Here is a 21643-nt window from a genome sequence, read left to right as displayed (position 1 = left end):
TGCACGCAGAAATAACCTGTCTTCTCTGTCTGTCTGTCTGCTCTGGGGGCTGTCCCCCACCTCGCCCCACCCCACCATGCCCTAGACCTTAGTCCCTCCCCAGTGAAGAACGCCTTTACCACCGTGGGAGAGACAGAGGAGTATGAATGAATGACAACACCCAAAGCTGACCCTGCCTGGGTCATCTCTTCTACACATGTGGCTCCTGCACTGCTTTATTTAGCATGAGACTGTTCCGAATGTTTATTTTTGGCTCAGTTTTAGGGGACAGTTTTCACAAATAGAATGACAGCTATGATCTTCTCTCTAAGAAAAGAGCTTGGACAATCCACCGTCAGGCATTCAGTTTCAAGAGCTTCACTGTCCCCTGGTTCTATTCTGGGACCTCCCCTCCATTGGAAGACCCTCTCCTTTAATCAAAACATGACACAAGATGACACTGACTCCCCACGGCGAGTCCCACTGGCAGTGCTGAGCCAGTGAGGGGGGCCCAGTCAGGGTCCCTGAAGGAAAGAAATGTTACTCTCCAAACTGAGGAGACTTTACAAAGAGATTCTTTATAAGGGAAACTAACAAGGGAGGTGCTATGTATCAGGGCTGGCTACAGCCAGGAGCTGTCACCACCCTGGGGCCTGAAGGGGAGGGAGCAGTGTTCCCGGACCATGGAGACAGTAGCTGCAGCCATGGGACAGTGCAGCCCCACAGCAGCTGTGGCCCGGCTAGGGGGGCACAGCCAACCCATGGAAACCCTCATCTCATCTCCTCTGTCCTTCCTATCTCCTACTAGTTCTCCTCCTCCTTGGCCAAAGCAAAGAGAAGTCCTTGCTGATGAAGCCCACCAAGGTCAGCCCCTGTAGACCCAGAGAAGAAAGGAGAAGGGTGGAGAGTGGATCTGGAGCTGGGGGTTGGGGGGCAGAAGAAACCCAACATATTTCATCTTGCTAATGCCCAACATGGAGACCGCAGGAGGAGGCACCAAGAGGGCGTGTGGGGCTGTGGATCTTCCACGCTGAGTCTCCACCTCCCACTGTCCCGAGCAGCAGGGGAATCCTGGTTTGCTACTAAAATGCTGAACAACTGGGCAGATTGTTCAGCAGCTCTGGGTCCTGGTTTCCTTCCACGTCAAGTATAAAGGTGGAACCCAACAGGCCCTAAGGTGTGGCAGTCACAGTCAGCACTGCCGACGAGGGAGGCCTACGTGTGGGCCCTCTCAACGCCACTCCGGAACTCTGTGGTCTCAGACCAGGGACGGAGCCTCTCCATGCCTCAGTGTCCTCACTTGCAGAGGACGGGAGTGAGAGTACCTTCCCTAAGGGCTGCGGTTATGAGGAAACGAGGTCACGCATATAAAGTGTTGAACAAAATCCCAGGCACACACAAAACATGCAATCCCCTCTCCAGCTCTCACGTTCCCCAAGTTTGGGCCCTGTCTAAGGATTTTTACATGCCTTATACACCTGGACCTCCCTTGTGCTGCTATTTTTTGTGAAAGCAGTTTTCTTCATTGAATGATCCCATTAACTAGAACCTGCAAACCCAGCCTGAACATTCTAGCATCGAAACCTTCTCTTTTAAGCTCCGCAGTACGCACAGCCCTGCCCCAAAACCCCACGGAGAAGATCGCTTCTGCTTCAAAGACCTTGGTGTGTGTGCTATTTATGCCAAATGTTAGCGATGCCTCCTCGCTGAGCCTCCGGCTCGTAAGTCAATGCAAAACCAGCCACACTGCCTTGTCGCTCAGCGGCAGCACCACGGGCTTCTGCCTCAATGCTTGAAGTGAATGGCGGAGGGGGTGCCCTGACAGAAGATGCGTGTGCTGGAAGGGAAATGAGACCATTGCCTCCCCAAGGCGCCACTGCTGTGCTCACCGTCTGCAGGGCAAACCCTGCCACAGCCTGGGGCCTCAGCTACTCATCCTAGAATCTATGCTGTATGGACAGCTGTTTCCAAGCCCATGTGCTCTGGATTGCCAAGTGAGTGATCTACAGCAAGCTAGATCTAATCTATATCCACATCTAATACATATCAAATCTCTGTATCAATAAATAGATACCAAATCTCTATGTCAATTCTTTGTGTCAAATCTGTCTATATCTAATCTTTTTTTTTTTTTTTTTAAATAGAGTTTTGCTCTTGTTGCCCAGACTGGAGTGCAATGGCATGATCTCGGCTCATGGCAACCTCCACCTCCTGGGTTCAAGCAATTCTCCTGCCTTAGCCTACTGAGTAGCTGGAATTACAGGCATGTGCCACCACGCCAGGCTAATTTTGCATTTTTAGTAGAGATGGGGTTTCTCCATGTTAGTCAGGCTGGTCTCGAACTCCTGACCTCAGGTGATCCGCCCACCTTGGCCTCCCAAAGTGCTGGGATTACAGGCGTGAGCCACCGCGCCCGGACTCTAATCTCTTTCTATATCTTATTGCTATCTATATCTATCTTGCAACACAGCAGTGAAGGAGACAGTATTTCCTGTGTCACCTGGCTCTAGTTCAGGTTCTATCACTTACTGACTATACAACTTTTAAAAGGAAACTTGGTCTCTCTGGCTTTAGCGGGCTCCTCTGTAAAATGGGGTTAAGGTTAGAATCTCCAGGGGTTATTTCTCAATATACGAAAGCTAAACTGCTAGATTCAAAGGTTCAAATCTTGCTGCCTTTGCTACCTGTTGGGCAAGTAACTTAACCTCTTTGAGCCTCAGTTTCTCATCTGTAAAACGGGGATGACAGTAATACCTCCCATATCAGACAGCCATCAAATGCAAATGACCAAATCCATGTAAAGAACTTAACTTAGAAGAGTGCCACGCGTGCAGTATAAATGCTTAATTCATGTCACATAAAAGTACTAAATGTATGAATCCATGTCCAATGTACATTTCCCATCTCAATGAAACATCTATTCAGTGCATGTAATCATTATTGACAAGAGCGATCTTTTTTTTTTTTTTTTTTGAGATGGGAGTCTTGCTCTGTTGCCCAGGCTGGAGTGCAGTGGCGCAATCTCGGCTCACTGCAAGCTCCGCCTCCCGGGTTCACGTCATTCTCCAGACTCAGCCTCCCGAGTACCTGGGACTACAGGCGCCCGTCACCACGCCTGGCTAATTTTTTTGTATTTTTTAGTAGAGACGGGGTCTCACCGTGTTAGCCAGAATGGTCTCGATCTCCTGACCTCGTGATCCATCTGCCTCAGCCTCCCAAAGTCTTGGGATTACAGGCGTGAGCCACCGCGCCAAGCCAAGAGTGATCATTTTAAGTGTTCTGAGTTAAGGGCTTAAATTCAAACTTTAAACGTCTTGGGTGAAGTCCACTCCCAACAAGAAGAGAGGAATGGTGATCTCAACACGATCTATTTTTTGAAATGGTGCGTGTGGCTGCACTTTGGGGAACTTGCTGGCTATTTGCGGAATGCTGTTTCACATCATTGACCCTGAGTCATACAGACTAAAAAGGATCCCGTGGTCAGGGGACTGCAGATCCTCCCTAAGAACGACTCCATGCTCTAAGTCCAGACTGCCTGTCCGCTGAGCCCAGTCTCTGCCCAGGCAGTGGTCTGGCTGGTCACCTCCCTGCCCCACCAGGACTAAATAGAGACGCAGCAAATCAGAGCCAGAGGAAAACACTCTAGTAAAACGATCCGGTCCCTCCCCAAACTAGCCTTCTCTGCCCCAGAGAGGTTCTTCTGCCACAAGGAGGCTGACGGGGGGAAAAAAACAGATGGGCTGAGAAGCAATTTAGTCTCACCATCCTCTCAACAGATGCTGGGCACCATAAGAATTAATGGGCTGGAGACTCAGGTAAGAGCCATTCAGAAGCTCCCTGATTACTCCAAAAACCACTCTCTGCGGAGGAAAAGGTTAATCGAAGCCCAGAGCCGGAAGAGCGGAGAGGAGACAGAAATTGCTTTAATCCCGGGAGTGCGGAAGAGCTTCACAAGAAAGAAGTTTGCACAAATGAGCCTGTGGTCTATCCCTGAAAGAAGAACCAGGCCTGAATATCAAGATATTTGAACGACCTTCTTCAGTCCAGAAACCTTGGCAAACCCCTCTCCAATCCCCAGCCAAGTAGCTGGATTAAGAAAAAAAAAAAAATTTTTTTTTTTTAACTCTGCACGTTCTCTGCACTATTAAGCCATAAATCTCTTAGGAAGCCATCTCCTGATGAGGTTTCTTCTCCTGTAACGATCCAACAGGATCCGGTTTTTACACACATGATGCACATGTTCCTGCATATCGTGGGTTATTCTGTACCTAGAGCCAGTCATGTCAATGCAGGCCTGGACACATTAGAAGATGAATATGTCGGCCAGGCACAGTGGGTCACGCCTGTAATCCCAGCACCTTTGGAAGCCAAGATGGACGGATCACGAGGTCAGGAGTTCAACATCAGCCTGGCCAACATGGTGAAACCTCATTTCTACTAAAAATACAAAAACCAGCCAGGTGTGGTGGCACGTGCCTGTAATCCCAGCTACTCAGGAGACCTAGGCAGGAGAACTGCTTGAACCTGGGAGATGGAGGTTGCGGTGAGCCGAGATCACAGCCTTGCATTCTGGCCTGGGTGACAGAGCAAGACTCTGTCTCAAAAAAAAAAATGATGAATGTGTCACGACCGCAGCCTACAGCTGGCTAAAGTCTGAACTTAAACCAGAAAGGGTGATGTTTGAACATAAACAAGAGAACAAACAAGGAAGTCACAATTGTATGGCTGGAAGTATCTTTGTAAAATAAACTGTCCTCAGAACAAACGAGGTTACTCCAGGGTTTCCTAACCTTGCCACTACTGACATTTGAGGCTTTTTTTCTTTTAGCAGGAGGGGGTGCTTTCCTGTGCATTATAGGATGTTTAGTAGCATCCCTGATCTCTACCCACTAGATGCCAGTAGCATCCCTCACCCCAAAGTTATGACAATCACAAATGTTGGTACAGTGGCTCATGCCTGTAATTCCAGCACTTCGCGAGGCTGAGGGGGGTGGACTGCTTGAGCCCAGAAGTTCAAGACCAGCTGGGACAACAAAGCGAAATCCCAACTCTACAAAAATTACAAAAATTAGCAGGCACCTGTAGTCCCAACTACTCGGGAGGCTGAGACGGGCGCCCAGGAGGTTGAAGCTGCAGTGAGCTGAGATGGAGTCACCGCACCTGGTTAACAGGTGCGGTGCCTGGTTAACACTCTGCCTGGTTAACAGAGTGACAGAGCAAAACTGTCTCTCAAAAATAAAAGGGAAGTCTCAGGTGATTGTCAAATGTCTCCTTGGTGGTCAAAATTGACCTAGTTGAGAACTACTGGTTTATACTGAAGTTTAAGTTCAGCTGAACATCAGTCAGCTAATTAGCTATTAGCCAAATTTCAGACATCAGCCCCCAGCTCAGCATAACACTGCTAAGACCTAAAGTTCCTTCAGCCTGCCAAATGCTCACATCAGACATTAGTTCGACTGGATGGCCTTGAATTTAAGCCTCTCTCCTTCTCTCCTACCTCCTGAGTCCTTTTCTTTCTCCCCTGCCTGATTAAGTAATTCTTTATTCATCTTGACATTATAATGACACAAAAGCATTGAAGGAGCGAATGCCTTAATTGAATCTAAGAAAAACTGGCATTGTTTTTTATAGGAATCCAGACATACTATGCAAAAAAATTCAGAACTGTCATTGGGGTTCTTTTTGCAAGGTTAACTCTTAACTATAAGCTCTTCAGCACATCTCACCTCCTGGGTTCAGAAGCTCAAACCTCACCTCTCCAGCTCTGATTCCCCCCTACCTGGGAGATTTTACAGCCACCTCCACTTTACCCGGTCACTCTCTTACAAACACGTTTGTCTTATTTCCACCCACTTATTACTATCTGAAGTTACAGATGCATTTATTAACATCTTTTTGTATCTTTTTCATCTGACTCGCCTAGAATGGATGCTTTCTAGATAAGGAACCTTCTGTTTTTCTCTCTTCTGTATCTTTGGCATTTAGCACAAGGCCTGGCCTCCACATGGCCCAACAGCGATTTATGGAATAAGGAAATAGATGAATTCTTTTACATAGATATAATTTCTCAAGTGTTAACTTCCATTCACATCCACTACTCATTTTCTACAGCAGCCTTGTTCACAATAATCACGGCCTCCGCATCATCTTTAAATCATGTGAATGTCATTCCCTTCCCTCTACCCCCAGTTAGCTGATCAAAGAAAGTCAAGTAACTGGTTGGTTTCGAAAAACGGGAAGTTGGGAGTTTTCCTCCTGAGGCCTTTGATCTTCAGGTCCTGAGGGGGATCTCAGCATAACTGAAGACCTGCTCCCCGTCTAACTCTAGCCCAGTTCACAAATGCCCAGATTGACAAATCTTGACTCAAAAGAGCTCCTTTTATGACATCTCCCAAGGTGTCTCAGTATTTGAGTGGAGGCCATTAGCTAATTGACAGAGAGCCTGTTGAGGGTCGGGGGAGTGGGGGCAGGAGGAGGGAGAGACGCTAAAATTAAGTGACACGAGACCTTGCCAATTGGAGTGGATTCAGAAATGATCAACTGTCTTGGGGATCGATGAGAAAGAGAGAATCAAGTAATAAGGATTCAAATTTATCAAAACACTATTGATGCGCAGGGACATGTTTCGCTTTTGTTCTTTTAAAATAAATTTTCATTTGGGTCCACTGCTCAAACCATTTTACCACCAAGTCCTCTGACAAACTGTCAAAGGTAACTCACTGTGCAAAGCACTGTATCTTTCTATCCATCTACCCATCATGCATCTCTCTACCCATATACCTAAGGACATCTGTGGATAGTTGTGCTAAGCACTGTCTATCTGTTCATCTGTCTATCTATGGACGTTGGATTGCATATACCAAGCCCATTTCTCCAGCTTTGCCTAAACGTTAGCAAATCTTTCCACTAGTCAGGGCAACTTTATTTTCTTTGAGAATAGGAAAGCAGTTGAGAAGACAAGATTCTGATGTCACGCAACCCTGAGTCTAATGTGCACCAATACTATCTGCTTCCTGTGTGACCCTGGGCAAGTTACTTAGCCTCTCTGACCCTTAGGTACCTCATGTGGTACCTCAGTTAACACCTGTGTAACTATGGCATTTGAGGATAAAATGAGAGAAGTCAGTGCTTGGCAAATGGTAAATGTTAGTAAGAATGGGGATAAGAATAACGCCACCAAGCCACTCACTGAACTCCTTGTTTTTCACTTCTAGGTCACCTGATTCCCTGGCAATCACCATCTGGAGACCAGAGAAGCATTCACCACCACAAGTCAGGGCTTCCTTGGTGCCTCCCCAGGGGCAGCCTGCTGAGGAGGGAACCTGACACCAGGGATGTAAACCTTCCTCGGCTTCCTCATTCTATTAATCTGGCCGTTAAGCAGAGAGTCCTGCTGATGCCAACAGATGCAAAGCTCTGCTGTGCTAATGACAAAGAGCATTAGAGGAGTCCTCGGTAGCCAATCAATCCATCTCCCCCAACTCAGAACAGCTGCACAGGGACAGATGAACCAAGTGATGGCTGAGGACCGCTGCAATTCACACGAGGGAGAGAGGGATGCATGAAGGAAAGGGCCCCTGCACAGCCCAGTGTTCTAATGCAGGCCAGGTCTTGGGCAAGCAAAGCAGCTGATGCACTGTGCAAGGACACAGCGCTTGGTGAAACCTAACAGGCAGGCTAACCTGTGACAGCTGGGCTCAAGGATGGAGCAGGCAATGCTGTCCTTAGAAGCACTGGGGGAAAAGTGGGAAGTGACCCAGGGCTCGGGGCATATCTGTCACCTAACCCCTGCAGAGTTGGTTCTTCCAAGGTTGGCCACATCTGCCATCTTGTTCACGGCATATGGGTAACATTTGAGGCACTACTTCCTGCCAGAAAGGGACCTGACCTCCTTGTCTGACCTGCCTGCGGGCAGCTGAAGAGGATCCCATCATTCACCTCGCAATGGGCTGAGGCCCAGCACAAAGTCAGATCTGGCCACAGGCTTGTGCCAACAGTCACAAAGAAACATTTGCACTTTGGTTGGGTTCCAACATCTCTTTAACATGGGAAATCAGAACTCGGGGAGCGACAATATTCCCAGGCTCCCCAAAGACAGGGAACCAAATGAGACTGATGGAGCATTGTTTGCAGACAAATTGAAGCCCTTCCCCAGTGGCATAGCACAAATGCTGAGAATCTACCTTGTGCCCCTGCTGGCTGCACATGGAGGCTCAGGTCCCTTGGGCTAACAGATTGGATTTTAAGAGTGGTCACTGTGTAAGGAGCTGCTGCTGGAAGCCTCAGGTGCTGGCCAAAGCCACTGGTCTGCAACTCCTCTTTCCCAAGCGGGTTTTGAAGGACTGATGGGGTGGTGTCCAGAGTGAAGGGTACAGCAAGGTCAAAGACAGAACCATCCAGGGGTGCAGCTGTTTCCCTTCCAGGAGATAAGATTTGACTTCCAGAGTTCGGGACACAGATGTGTGCCCATGGGTCTTCCTAGGTCTAATAGGCTATCCTTCTGGGGAAGGATAAGGAAGAGAAGGACCATCGTTTTAAAAACACCCTGGAAGTTCTCTCATAGTCCATGGGGCAGACTGGGGACAGGCACATTTCCCAAAGGATAGCACACACATCTCTGATAGGAAGTTTAGGTGACATCAGAGGGCGCCTGAAGGAACATTATTTTCACAGTTTAATATTTATTTTAATGTGGTGCAAAAAATATGTAACTAGCACTTCAAACTTGTGGTTCCACAAATATTATTGCTCGAGACGGTGTTTCTCAATCTCGACACCATTAGTATTTAGGGCTGGATCATTCTTTTTTGAGACGGAGTCTCACTCTGTCACCCAGGCTGCAGGGCAATGGCTCAATCTCGGCTCACTGCAGCCTCTACCTCCTGGGTTCAAGTGATTCTCCTGCCTCAGCCTCCCAAGTAGCTGGGATTACGGGCACATACTACCAAGCCTGGCTACGTTTTGTATTTTTTTTCAGTAGAGATGGGGTTTCACCATGTTGGCCAGGCTGGTCTCGAACTCCTAGCCTCAAGTGATCTGCCTACCTTGGCCTCCCAAAGTGCTGAGATACAGGCGTGAGCCACTGTGCCAGGCCCAGGACCGGATAATTCTTTCCAGTGGGGAGCTGGCCTGTGTGTTGTAGGAGATTTAACAGCAACCTGGATCTCTACGTACTAGATGCCAGTCGCAAACCCCCCAACCAGATGAGACCACCACCAAATGTCTTCAGACGTTGCCAAATAACCACTGGGAATCAAAACCACTCCCTGGTTTAGACCCACTGGATTAAGGTAAGTCTATTTCTGAAAGTAAAGTGAGTTACGTTAAGGAAAAACGTATTTTTAGGTGACTTTATGGAATAGATGAAATTCACATGAGGCAAATGTGGTCAAGGTGGTAAGTACAGACAAAAGCAAGCCAGAGAGCAGCCAAACAGGCGGAGGAAACTGAATCATTTTCCTCCTCAAAGCTGCACCTTCTATACCTCCCTGCTGGCCCTGCTGCCTGGTCAGCCCTGGGGCCCATATGGCTACACATGTGTGCCAGAGAATGCTAGGACAGAAAAGCACAAGGAAACCCTGAAGATCTGCTGGCCTTCCCCAGCAGGGAGGAAGCAAGGAGGGTCTCCTCATTCTTCTTAGGAGGACCCAAGCAGAGACGCCAAGGAGAGGGCAAGGACCCAAAGTGGAGGGGGCAAAGGCCAGGGGAGCAGGTGGTCTTTTCCAGTGCACCCCAGAAACCCCTGAAACTCCCAAGCTGTCATTCAGCCTTGAAAGGTTCCAACAGGTTTGACTGTGTCTGACACTTGCAAACTATTCCCTGTGGGGCTCTGAATGAGGCCCGTCCTGTCTATCTTCTCTCTTGCCTGTCAGCCAAACTCAAAGAGCTAAGGAAATAATCAGTCCAAAGATAAGAAACATCCCCTTCAAATCCAGCAGGCATGGTAACAGTTCTATTGGTTTAAAATGCTACCACTCACAAGCACTTAGCACATACCCCGGACTTTATAAACATCATTTCCTGTAATCCTCAACCACAACCCTGCAAGGTGGACACTACCATTGGGATGACATTTCAGATGGAAAGACACTGGCTTAGACATTATGTGGCCCCACAAATGTCACAGGGTAGAAGACACAGAGGTGGAATTCCACCTGGCTCCGTTGAACTCCAAGGCCTACACTCATAGCTGCTGCACTGTCGTATCTCCCAGGAAGGCAGAAAGCAGTCAGGACCGTGCCCTGCCTTACAAGACCCACTGGTCATCCTCCTCTCCACACGGAAACACCACTGCAATCATGATTCCTCAGAATGGCCTAACACACAAGCACATGAAAGGATGCAACTTCCCTCCATCTGCTGCCCTCACTGCCACGGAAAAAAAGTCCTCCAAGTTCAGGCATCAAAGAACAGCATCTTCCCGCTTCACGGCTCCCCTCTGTCTCCTCTCTCCTTTGCATGAACCGCCGCATAATGGTTGGGCAGGAGCGAAGGACAGAGGAAAACTCAAAAGAAATGATTATGGTTCTTGTCACAGGTGGGAGGGTCCTCAGACACCTGGGTGCGAATGTGTACACATGTACACCCACACCACTGCACACACGTGTACACTAGCTGCCAGTGTGGATACACACATGTGCAGGCACACACACATCCACATAGGACAAGGGGTAGCCATGGGCCTGTCCAGCCTTTCGGAGCCAGGGGACAAGTCCCCTCGAGAGCTGGAATATCAAGGCTGAGATAAGTGGCCAAGACAGGAAAGGTACTCACCTGAGTCTCCAGGGTGATGAGCGGACTCGGGTGTGGCTCCTGTGGGATGAAAGGAGAAAATGCACGTGAGGAGTGGAAAAAAGTTTACTTACTACCCCAGCATCATTTTCTTTCTTTCTGGTTTTTTGTTTGTTTGTTTGTTTTTTAAAGAGACGGGGTCTTGCTTTGTTGCCCAGGCTGGAGGGCAGTGGTGTGATCACAGCTCACTGCAGCCTCGACCTCCAGGGCTCAAGTGATCCTCCCACCTCAGCCTCCCAAGTAGCTATGACTTACAGACATGCACTATCATGCCAGGCTTTTTCTTTTTTTACAATTATTTTTGTAAAGATGGGGTCTCACTATGTTGCCCAGGCTTTTCTCCAACACTTTGGCCTCAACGATCCTCCCACTTCGGCCACCCAAAGAGCTGGGATTATAAACATGAGTCACCATGCCACGCTTCCAGCATCATTTTCAAACAAAGCTTGATTTCCTCAGTGCTCAAGCCACCCCATGGGGAGGGCAGCCCAATCTGCATCCTCTATTCTACAGAGACATCAGGACAGCATGGCCCAGTCTGCACGCCGCCCCAACACTTCCTCTCATGCCCAAGTGCTGAAGGAGGCTCAAGTTTTTGTGAAGGAAACACCCACATGGAGATCACACAAAACAACAAAATGTAAAGAAAAAAGAAACAAGGCACCCTTGTCAAACAGCTCAACGTGCATCCACACCCTCCATTCGGAGGAGAGTTTGGCTCCGTAAGAGGATTAGGAATAAACCAGAAAGAATATAAAGTCCTGACTAGGGGCAAGGCCATCATCAATTTGTGTCTGATCTTGGAAAGAATGAGGGAAGGAATGAGAGCGAGCAGCTTAATTTCTGCTTTGAGTAGCACATTCCAATGGGCTGGGGAAGGTCTTTTTTTAGGATACAGAAGGCCAGAGAAATGTCCTATTCATTCACTCGCTACAAAAGCCGATTGACCGGGAATGCTTGGTGGTACTGTCTCGGGTCATTAAGCATGAACCCTTTGGGTTGGAGGAGAGACACGGTGGGTACAGGAGGAGGAAAAGACTGATGGGAGTAGGCGGTGGTGTCCAGTGAGTGGTTTCCAAAGAAAACAGGAAACCCAGCATATGAAGGCTATTTCTGTCTACACCATGTCTGCTCTGAACTTAATCACCTCGGATTTATAATTCTGGGAAAAACAACCTTAAGCTTCCTCCTACAGAGAATGGGCATGATTTCAGGGCCCTGAAGTACACCCAGTTTGAAGCTTTGCTTTCTCTTAGCAGATTTTCCACCACAGGGTTTTAGGAAGCCATGCAAATTAGCACCAGCCCACTGTCCCATAATGTGAACAAGAAGGAAATGCAGGGTAATTGGAACATTCTAAACCCCTCCTCTAGGTGAGCTGCCATTCACTGTCGTGATGACTGTTCTATGGTATCTTTGTAATGATGCCCAATTCTGAGGGGTGTAAGAGGCACGATCTCAGAAACATGGTGAGCTCTGCTCCACTCTGTCCTTTAGGAAGAAGAATTCGTCATCCCCCAACTCCAATTCTGAGTCCAAAGCCTAGTAATTCTCCACGGGTGTAACTGAAAGGAAACTGCCAAGAGAACATCCCACATTAATTCTCACATTCCCCCAGGCACTGAGTCTTCCTCATACCCAAGAAAACATTGAGGAAACATGTTCTCCCTGTCTCCCCACATTGCAGCCTTGACCTATACAGGAATCTGGAGAAGTCATGAAGGAGCTGTTTGGGGCCTGTCTCTTCAAATCCTTACTGATTTCTTCCCGGGAGTGAAGAAGTGACAGCTAGGATTGGTAAAACCCAACATTCGTAGGGCAACTTTTTTTGATCAGGCAGGTTTTGTATCACTCGTATGCAAAAAGAGTCTACTCTGTACTTCCTGTTTTCCTGTGTCAAGCAAGCAATTGGGGCAGGACCCATTTTTGTCTTTGGGAAGCAAGAGCTTCCTCCTGGTCTGTGGGTGGCAGCGTGAGTCAGACCTGGTATGTGCCTGGTGGGTGAGAGCATGCAACATCTGCTATTCAGGTCAGAGTAGTCTGGGTCTGCGTGTCTGTCCATTCAGATCTTACCACCTCGATTTTGATTTTAAGATAAGAAGCTGCATCTCAGCCTCGAAATTAGCCTCAATCCCCAAGCCAAGTCCTCGCAAAGCACCAGACTGGGGTGTTGGGTGCATGCCCAGATTAATTAAGCTGTAGTTCACAGACCATTTGGCTATTGTCTGAGACTTATGCTTCATTGCTTAGAATCTCCACGAGGTTGAAGAGGGGAGAATGCCATCCTGAACCCCTAAAAGCAGCTCCAATGGACAAGATTTTCCTTGAGAAGTCACAGGAAATCTCTGTCACGTTGACAAAACCAAGAGCCTGATTTCTAGACACAGTGAAGCACCAACTCTCTATTTGATGTTCCAAAATCAGAGACCTTATCAGTGCATGGTCAGGGATCCAAGATTAAGAAGATTCTGGAAAGCAAAAGCACAAATGGTATCTATTTAGCATCTTCATTAACTAACTGGGAAGAAGATAAAGTCCTCACAAGTGGCCACATCATTAATACTCAGGATTCACTTGCCAACATTATTAGGCTCTCCTCCCTCTGTGCGCACTGGAAATGGAAGACCCTCCCTCAAGAGCCTCAGTCCAGAGGATTCAAGGTATGACTATATATCTGTGAGGTCTTGCTTTCCACAACATCCTCCTTAATTGGAAAGGCTAACGAAGTGGAACCAGGTCAATGACGCTGTCTGCCTAATCCATCGTATCTGTCTAAATTGGGACTTTTTGGTTTACAGTAGAGTAAATTCCTGTCCATCAGAGAAAAGCCTCCTAGAGACCAAAGGGGAATTTGCAATGTGCGTGCATGCTACGGTGGAGTGCTTTTAGAATCTTAATGCAGGTACCATGGAACTGCCCACAAGGAAAGCCCTTCCATATCATCTATCGCAACGACTCAGTTGGGGAAGTGAAATGGGGAACTAGGTGCACTGAATTGGCGGGCCTTATTCATCACAGCTCCTAGATCCATGCCCTCTGGTCATGTGACTTGGCAGTTCTTTGCTGCATGCTTCTCCATCCCTTAAGCTTGGGTTTGCCCATGTGACTGCTTTGCAGTCTCGCGACCTCGTGATCCACCTGCCTCCGCCTCCCAAAGTGCTGGGATCACAGGCGTGAGCCACTGTGCCCGGCCAGTAACTGATATACTTTCTAAACACTGACCTCAATAGATCAAATGGGAGGTTAGTAGATGTGGCATAAGCCGAAGCTTGAAATATGCTTAGGTGATCAAGTGTGACCTACTGTGTTTTTGCCATTACCACAAGAGATCACGTCCCCAGTACCCTGCTGGTCCAAGGAGGATGACAGACACATGAAACAGACCTGTACACAATCTGCAGCCTGAAGCCATGCCCAGCCTAGATCAGCCGACCCCCTGCCAACACACAGAAAATATATGCTTGCTGTTTCAAGCCACTGAGTTTTGAAGTCATTTGTTATACAGCATTATTGTGGCAGTAACTGATATACTTTTTTTCTTTTGTTTTTTTTTTTTTTTTTTTTTTGAGATGGAGTCTAGCTCTGTCTCCCAGTCACCCAGGCTGGAGTGCAGTGGTGCGATCTCCGCTCACTGCAAGCTTCGCCTCCAGGGCTCATGCCATTCTCCTGCCTCAGCCTCCCGAGTAGCTGGGACTATAGGCGCCCGCCACCACGCCCGGCTAATTTTTTTGTATTTTTAGTAGAGATGGGGTTTCGCCATGCTAGCCAGGATGGTCTCGATCTCCCGACCTCGTGATCCACCTGCCTCCGCCTCCCGAAGTGCTGGGATCACAGGCGTGAGCCACTGTGCCCGGCCAGTAACTGATATACTTTCTAAACACTGACCTCAATAGATCAAAAAGTGATCACAATAGATCACAAACACTCACAGACTCAGAACCTAAATACTACTCATGCTCTTTCTCTCAGTCTGCAAATGCATCCCAGGAACCTGAAATAACTACAGCTAATAGCGATCATTTACAGAGGGCCTCCTAGGTGCAAGACCCTGTGTGCTAGCTATACCATTACAAGCAAGGAAATAAGTGACCATCAGGATCTTGCATGCCTCTGAACTAGCCTTCAATCCTGTGTGCCCAATATACCAGTCCTTCTGAATTTATTATTTAGATACCATCACAACATGACAGGAAATGATTACTTAGAATCCTTTTGCCTGGAAATACATATAGTTTTCATTCCTTTGGTTTATTCTTAGCTTTGTCCTATGGGCATATTACTTGACTGAGGTTCTAAACAGTTGAATACTAGCAACAAATGATATTTGTTAAGTTCTCACTATGTTCCAGGCACTGGGCTTAACTTTTATGCCTGTACCATTTCGTTTACCCCTGTAATAACCCTAAGAGGTAGATATTATCATGATCACTATCATTAGTATAGAGATGGAGAAACTGATGACCAGAGAGACTGGTAACCTGTCCGAGCCACACAGATGCTGTTGAAAGCCTGGATTTGATCCCAGCATCTTACACTGGAAAACTCTGGGTTCCACTCTTTTACAAGAGCTTTGTTGGAAAATACATTATTACTTTGGACAAAGTAATCCTGCAATTTTTGGATAATGTCTATCAAAATCAAGAATACTTATAGCAAATAAGCAGTACCACCTTAACAAACACCGGAATCTTTTTTTTTTTTTTTTTTTTTTTTTTACCATCTGTCTTTTTTAAAAAGGTAGTGGACATGGCTGATAGAAATTAGCACATATATCATGACTAAAAACAAAACAGTCACTTTGCCACAGCAAGGAACCCTGTAAAGTTAGCTAAATCAATCCACACGTGTTTACTAAGTTCCGATTCAGTAGCTAGCTCTATGCCTGGCAGGCACCATGAGGGAGACGGAAATGAGTTCAAAGTGACTCTGTGTACACCGCTATTCCCAAAGCTAACTGTTTAAATGAGAGGCAGGAGCCTGATTACAGGTCTTAGAGCAATGAAACTTGTCTACACCTCAAAAGTCTCGCTTGTAAGACCAAGAAGCCAGGATTAAGGCCAAAGGCGTAATTTTAACAAGCAATTAAGCCCCAACAAAGAAAGCAGAGAGAGGAGGAAGAATTTGTTCATTATCATTCCACGCATGCATCAAACCTATCTGGCTCTCCTAGCAGATTCTGAGCCCTGAGCTAAGCCTCAGCCATTATAAAGGGTGTTCTCTTCCTTTGCTTTAAGGATGTTTGGAAGACAGCGCTTGCTCTTGGGTGTTATGCAATGACATTGGTATAGGGATAATGATCTCCGTATACTCACGCCTTCAGAGCCAGATGTCTCCGTGAGGCCCACCAAATCAATGACACAGACAATGGATATTCACATGCCATCTTCTCCCAGAGACGCTCCCAGGGAACACTTCAGAAGGTTGGCTTGGTGCTTTCTCTCCCCAAGAGCCCTCTAATTAAGGCCAGAACTGGGAATCTTCCACCATCAAAAGATGGTGTCTCCCTGTCACTCAACATCCAACCACCAGATAACTTGGAAGATCTAAGAAACTCTTCTTGGGATCACAGATCACAGCAAATGGAAACTCACTCATGACTCGAGCCTGCTGGAGAACATCCAGCTCTAGCCAACTCTGAATGCCCAGCCAGAAACCTAAAGAGACGCTGTCACTTAGCTGCAGGCCTGGTACAGGACAAAGATGTACTGTTCAGTGGGAAGAGTGCAGGTTTAGGGGTTACCCCAGGGTTCAAACAACACATAACCACTGTATTCGTCTGCTAGGGCTGCTATAATAATACACAGGCGAGGTGGCTTAAATGACAGCAGGTCTGGCGTCTGAAGTCTGACTCTCCTCTTAGCTTGCAGAGATGGTGCACTCCTGTTTCCTCACACAGTCTTTTCTCTATGCATCCCTGGTATCTATGTGTCCAAATTTCCTCTTCTTTTTTGGGAGGGCAGAGATGGAGTCTCATTCTGTGGCCCAGGCCAGAGCGCAGTGGCACAATCCAAGCTCACTGCAACCTCCGCCTCCTGAGTTCAAGCGATTCTCATGCCTCAGCCTCCCAAGTAGCTGGGATTACAGGTGGTTGTTACCATGCCCAGATAATTTTTTAGAATATTTTTAGTAGAGATGGGGTTTCATCATGTTGGCCAGGTTGGTCTTGAACTCCTGACCTCAAATGATCCGTCTGCTTCAGCCTCCCAAAGTGCCAGGATTACAGTTGTGCGCCGCTATTCCAGTCTAATTTTTGTATTTTTAGTAGAGACGGGCTTTTGCCATGTTGGTCAGGCTGGTCTCAAACTCCTGACCTCAGGTGATCTGCCTGCCTCACCCTCCCAAAGTGCTGGGATTAAAGGCATGAGCCACCAGGCCTGGCTAAAAGTTCCTTTCCTTATAAAAAAAAAAAAAAAAAAAAAACAGTCAGACTGGATGAGGACCCCATTACTTTAATTTAGTCACCTCGGTAAAGGCCCTATCTCCAAATAGTCACATTTTGAGGTATTGAGGGAGGCAGGGTTTCAACATATGAAATTAGCGTAGGGGTACGATTCAGTCCATAACCACCACCTAGCACCACTTGTTACCTTGGGCAAAGTCCTCAGCTTCTGTGGGCTTTATTTTTCTGACACTATGTAAACAGGTAGGATTACATTTGTCAACACAGCTACTGTTAAGAAAGTGGAAAACAGATTTTCTGAGACATTTTCGTAAGGGACACTATTAATAATTATACAAGCTTAACAGGTATAAACCCAGACCGTCCCAGCAAACCCTAAGGTCTCCTCCTTGTCTTGAACACGGGATACCACTGACATCATGAGTTGTCATGAACATTAAATTAGATACTGTACATAGTTACAACCTCAAAAATGATTTTGCTCTTTGATTTCTTCCTCTAGGCTTACAAGGGCTGAGACATATCCCTTTATACTCAACCCTACTAAACCACAAGCCTTCTGAACTGCGAGCTGCCGAAGACACGAGTGCAACCCATGTCATGTGACGGCAGCGAAATGAGCACATTTACCTAATTCGTTTTGAATGCTTACTTTGTGCCAAGCATAGGAAATTCCTGCAACCCTGCCAAGGGAGGTATCATGATCCCCATTTTATTGATCAGATAACTGATACTCTCAGAGAATAATTTGCTCAAAAACACAGGGCTAATCAGGAATGGAGCCAGGAGCAGTAAGCAAGTTTGTCAGTTACCAGAAACTAGTCTTTTAACTGATATCCTGGTGTTAATCAAAAGTATGAACTTACTGAATCAGAATCTCTGGGCAAGGGTCCCAGGAATCTACATTTTTATTAAACACCCTTGGGGAATTCTTATGCACACTGAACCCAAGAGCCTCTACATGATACCTAAACTATCCCATGCGTAATGCAAGGCTGAAAAAGCTGCCAAAGTGACAAAGAATACGATTCCTGCCTCTGATCCCCAGCCAGCCATCAAGTGTCGGACACATGCATGAAACTCTTAAGAGTGCTGGTGTTCATGCTCTGCACCCCCATGAAATTTCCAGGACGGGTGCAAAGTGTTCCCTTTTCCCCACTTTGGTGAAGGGATCTGCCGTGCCCTACAAGCCTGGTTACCACCCTCCTCTTTCCAGCATTTCCTCCCGATGGAAGTGGGACTCTTTCAACTCCTCCTTCTTAGGGCCTCATTGCAGCAACCCAAGGTGTTGCATAATAGGACTTTCTCTTCAGATGTCCCCATGGGATTTCACAGTGGCTCCTAAGACGAAGGCTGGGCACGTGCAGGGCAGGCGGCATGGGGTGATGAGGGAGGGATGCCAGTGACACACAAGTATCCTTGTTCTCTAGAAAGGGCGGCATTTGGAATGTGAATGAAGGCCAGAATCACACAGCCCTCACCTTGTTGGAAAATGTGAGCTCACCTTCAAATAGGACTCAGAGGAGAAAACAGAAACCCCACAGAGAGAACAATGGGATTCTCCATGTTTTACAGAAATGTTGGCAGTTCAAACTGTGTGTATTGCTCTCTCTCTTTTGTATTAAAAGTTTAAAAAATTGGTCTTTTTGCTATCTTACATTCATTCAATATTGTTTAGCCCAGACCCCAGAAATGAGCAGTAGAACCTTAAAATGAAGCTTAGGCCCTTGGAGATGGTAATTAATCACCCACAGCCTTGGAAGATAGAGAAACCACAGACTCACGGAAACTCAGGAATTATTTTAACACTTCTCCAGCCTGGTATGTGTATCCTTGAGCACAAATGGTTATCAAAATTCTAAACTCCTGTATATAATACTTTGTTCTGTGTGCGCCTCAAGAGGTTTTGTAATTCTTTAAAAAGCACACAGAATTACCATCTTAGAATTACAAGGTTTTGAAGAAACCTACCTGAAAAGATCAGAGGCTTGAGCTACAGACTGTTAAGACAGGAATGCCCAACTGGTGGCCTATGGATGCTCCAAGTTGGTTTGCTTTTTATTTCGGCCTGCAGCCTTGATGAAATACTTGAAATCATTGCCTTTTTTTATTATTACACTTTAAGTTCTAGGGTACATGTGCACAATGTGCAGGTTTGTTACATACGTATACATGTGCCATGTTGGTGTGCTGCACCCGTTAACTCTTCATTTACATTAGGTATTTCTCCTAACGCTATCCCTCCCCCCTCCCCCCACCCCATGACAGCCCCCGGTGTGTGACGTTCCCCACCCTGTGTCCAAGTGTTCTCATCGTTCAACTCCCTCCTATGAGTGATAACACGCGGTGTTTGGTTTTCTGTCCTTGCGATAGTTTGCTCAGAATGGTTTCTAGCTTCATCCATATCCCTACAAAAGGACACGAACTCATCCTTTTTTTATGAATCATTGCCAATGTTTTAAAACGAGGATACTTCACGTGCAAATCCATATTTCTCACTTCTCCTTTAAGAACAGAAGATTTAGCAACACTGGATGTGTATTCTTGCAAGAAAACAGCTCCAGACTGAGTAGCTGGCCTGGCTACTGCGAGCAACAGAACTTTTCACCCCCATTATTAATTCAAATTGCCTAAGGTCACATAGCTAGTCAATATTGACAACAATCAAAATACCAGCTAACACTGTTCTCATACTGAATGCCAGGTGTTACTGTAAGGGGTTTGCAAATACTATCTCATTTAAATCTTACAACTGGCTGGGTGTGGTGGCTTACGTCTATAATCCCATGGAGGCCAAGGTGGGCGGATCACTTGAGGTTAGGAGTTCAAGACCAGCTTGACCAACATGGTGACACTCCATCTCTACTAAAAACACACAACTTAGCTGGGTGTGTTGGTGCACACCTGTAATCCCAGCTACCCGGGAGGCTGAGACACGAGAATAGCTTGAACCCTGGGGGCAGAGGCTGCAGTGAGCCAAGATCATGCCACTGTACTCTAGCCTGGGTGACAGAGACTGTCTTAAAACAAACAAACAAATAAACCTTACAACAACTCTAGGAGGCAGGCATCAAAAGCCCTCTTTTACGGATGGTGTAATTGAGGCTCAGAGGAGAAGTAATTTTTTCAAAGTCATCCATTAGTGGGTGGTGAAGCCGGGATTTGAAACAGGGCATTCTTTTGGACCACTAAGCTACACTGCTACCCAGGGGTACAACCACGTCGTGAACTGGAAACATTAAACCACAGTTCATGGTTCTATCAGTATCTGGTGCTACGAAGCCATAAGGAACACGGAATTGGATCAGATGCTCCTCATACCAGAGGTTCTCATCTCCTTGCTGCGAGTCTTCAGGTTGACTACTTCGCTTGTTCCAGTGGTTAAAGGTAATAATAATCACCAACATCACCTCACAGTCTTTGTGGAGCACTGACTGAGATGTTCTACCAGAGCCTGGCTCCGTCCTGACAGTGGGTGGGTCACCAATGTTAGTTCCTCTTAGAAGACAATTGGTGACACTTTACAGTGCTTTGCTTTTCACAGCTCCGAGGCATTTCAGACCCTAAACAAGACCTGCCATGTGCCAAGAAGGCAGCCTTTACCCGACACGGCCCAGACAAGAAGTACTGGCTAAATCCCACCATGCTGCAAATCCTTCTAAAGGCGGCCACCCAGGCTGTGTTTGAACACACATCCTCCTGGAGCTGGGAACACAAGCCACATCTATACTTTAGCCCGATAATTAGCTTTTCCCAGGCACAGGCCACAGCACCTACCAATTTTGCACCCACTTGCTGTGGTCACCAAGATGGCAGGTGGCCCAACTGGAACCAATACTGCCAAGTGTCCCACAGACATTGTCTGGAGTTCCAATGATACTATGTGGCTTCTGGGACTGCTGGGTGAGTTCTCTATTTCACAGGAAAACAGTTCGGATTTGAGCTCCAGAATCCAAAATTGTGAGTTCAAGAAAAGTACTCAGAGATATAGACCAGGTATGCAGCGACCTCACAGTAAGGTGCCGGAGGCAGCTATTACTAAGCAGTCCACCTGGCCTCAAATTCTCAATATGGCCCGAGGAGCAGATATTATTAATAAATTCCAGTTTCTCTAAATGTCCATCCCTGACCTGAATCAAACCCATCACTATCTGCTAAGGCATGGGAGATCCAGGAGGAAAGGCCCATTTCCTAAGGGCCACACACAGTTTGGATTAGAATTCAGTGTAGAATTGCAGTTTTTTGATACCAAATCTGGAGTTCATCCCATTTTGCCAAAATAAATTTCTATGCACACCCCTCCCTGCTTTTCTTCTCTTCCTCCTCTTTTGCTCCTTCACAAGAGCCTCTGACCGGGACATCTTTTGTTTGAAGATACAGGAAAACTGTGATTCAGCAGTGCTTCGAGTCTGGAATGTCTCCAAGAGGCCACACACAGAACTGCCGACACACACCATGGCGGGGGGGGGGGGG

At 46.9% G+C, this 21643-nt stretch overlaps 1 protein-coding gene across 1 annotated transcript in view; it reads right to left on the bottom strand.

The window, feature by feature from the left end:
- The window catches only part of XYLT1 (xylosyltransferase 1), a 373789-nt gene that overhangs the window by 246066 nt on the left and 106080 nt on the right, over positions 1-21643 (bottom strand). The window contains exon 2 of the mRNA XM_023189714.3: positions 10753-10791. Within this exon, the coding sequence (XP_023045482.1) occupies positions 10753-10791 (39 nt within the window). The remainder of the gene's footprint in view (positions 1-10752; positions 10792-21643) is intronic.

Source organism: Piliocolobus tephrosceles, chromosome 17 (genome assembly GCF_002776525.5).
Source record: "Piliocolobus tephrosceles isolate RC106 chromosome 17, ASM277652v3, whole genome shotgun sequence".
Taxonomy (NCBI): domain Eukaryota; kingdom Metazoa; phylum Chordata; class Mammalia; order Primates; family Cercopithecidae; genus Piliocolobus; species Piliocolobus tephrosceles.
The sequence above is the reverse complement of the archived record's forward strand: the minus strand, read 5'-3'. Positions and strand labels throughout refer to the sequence as shown.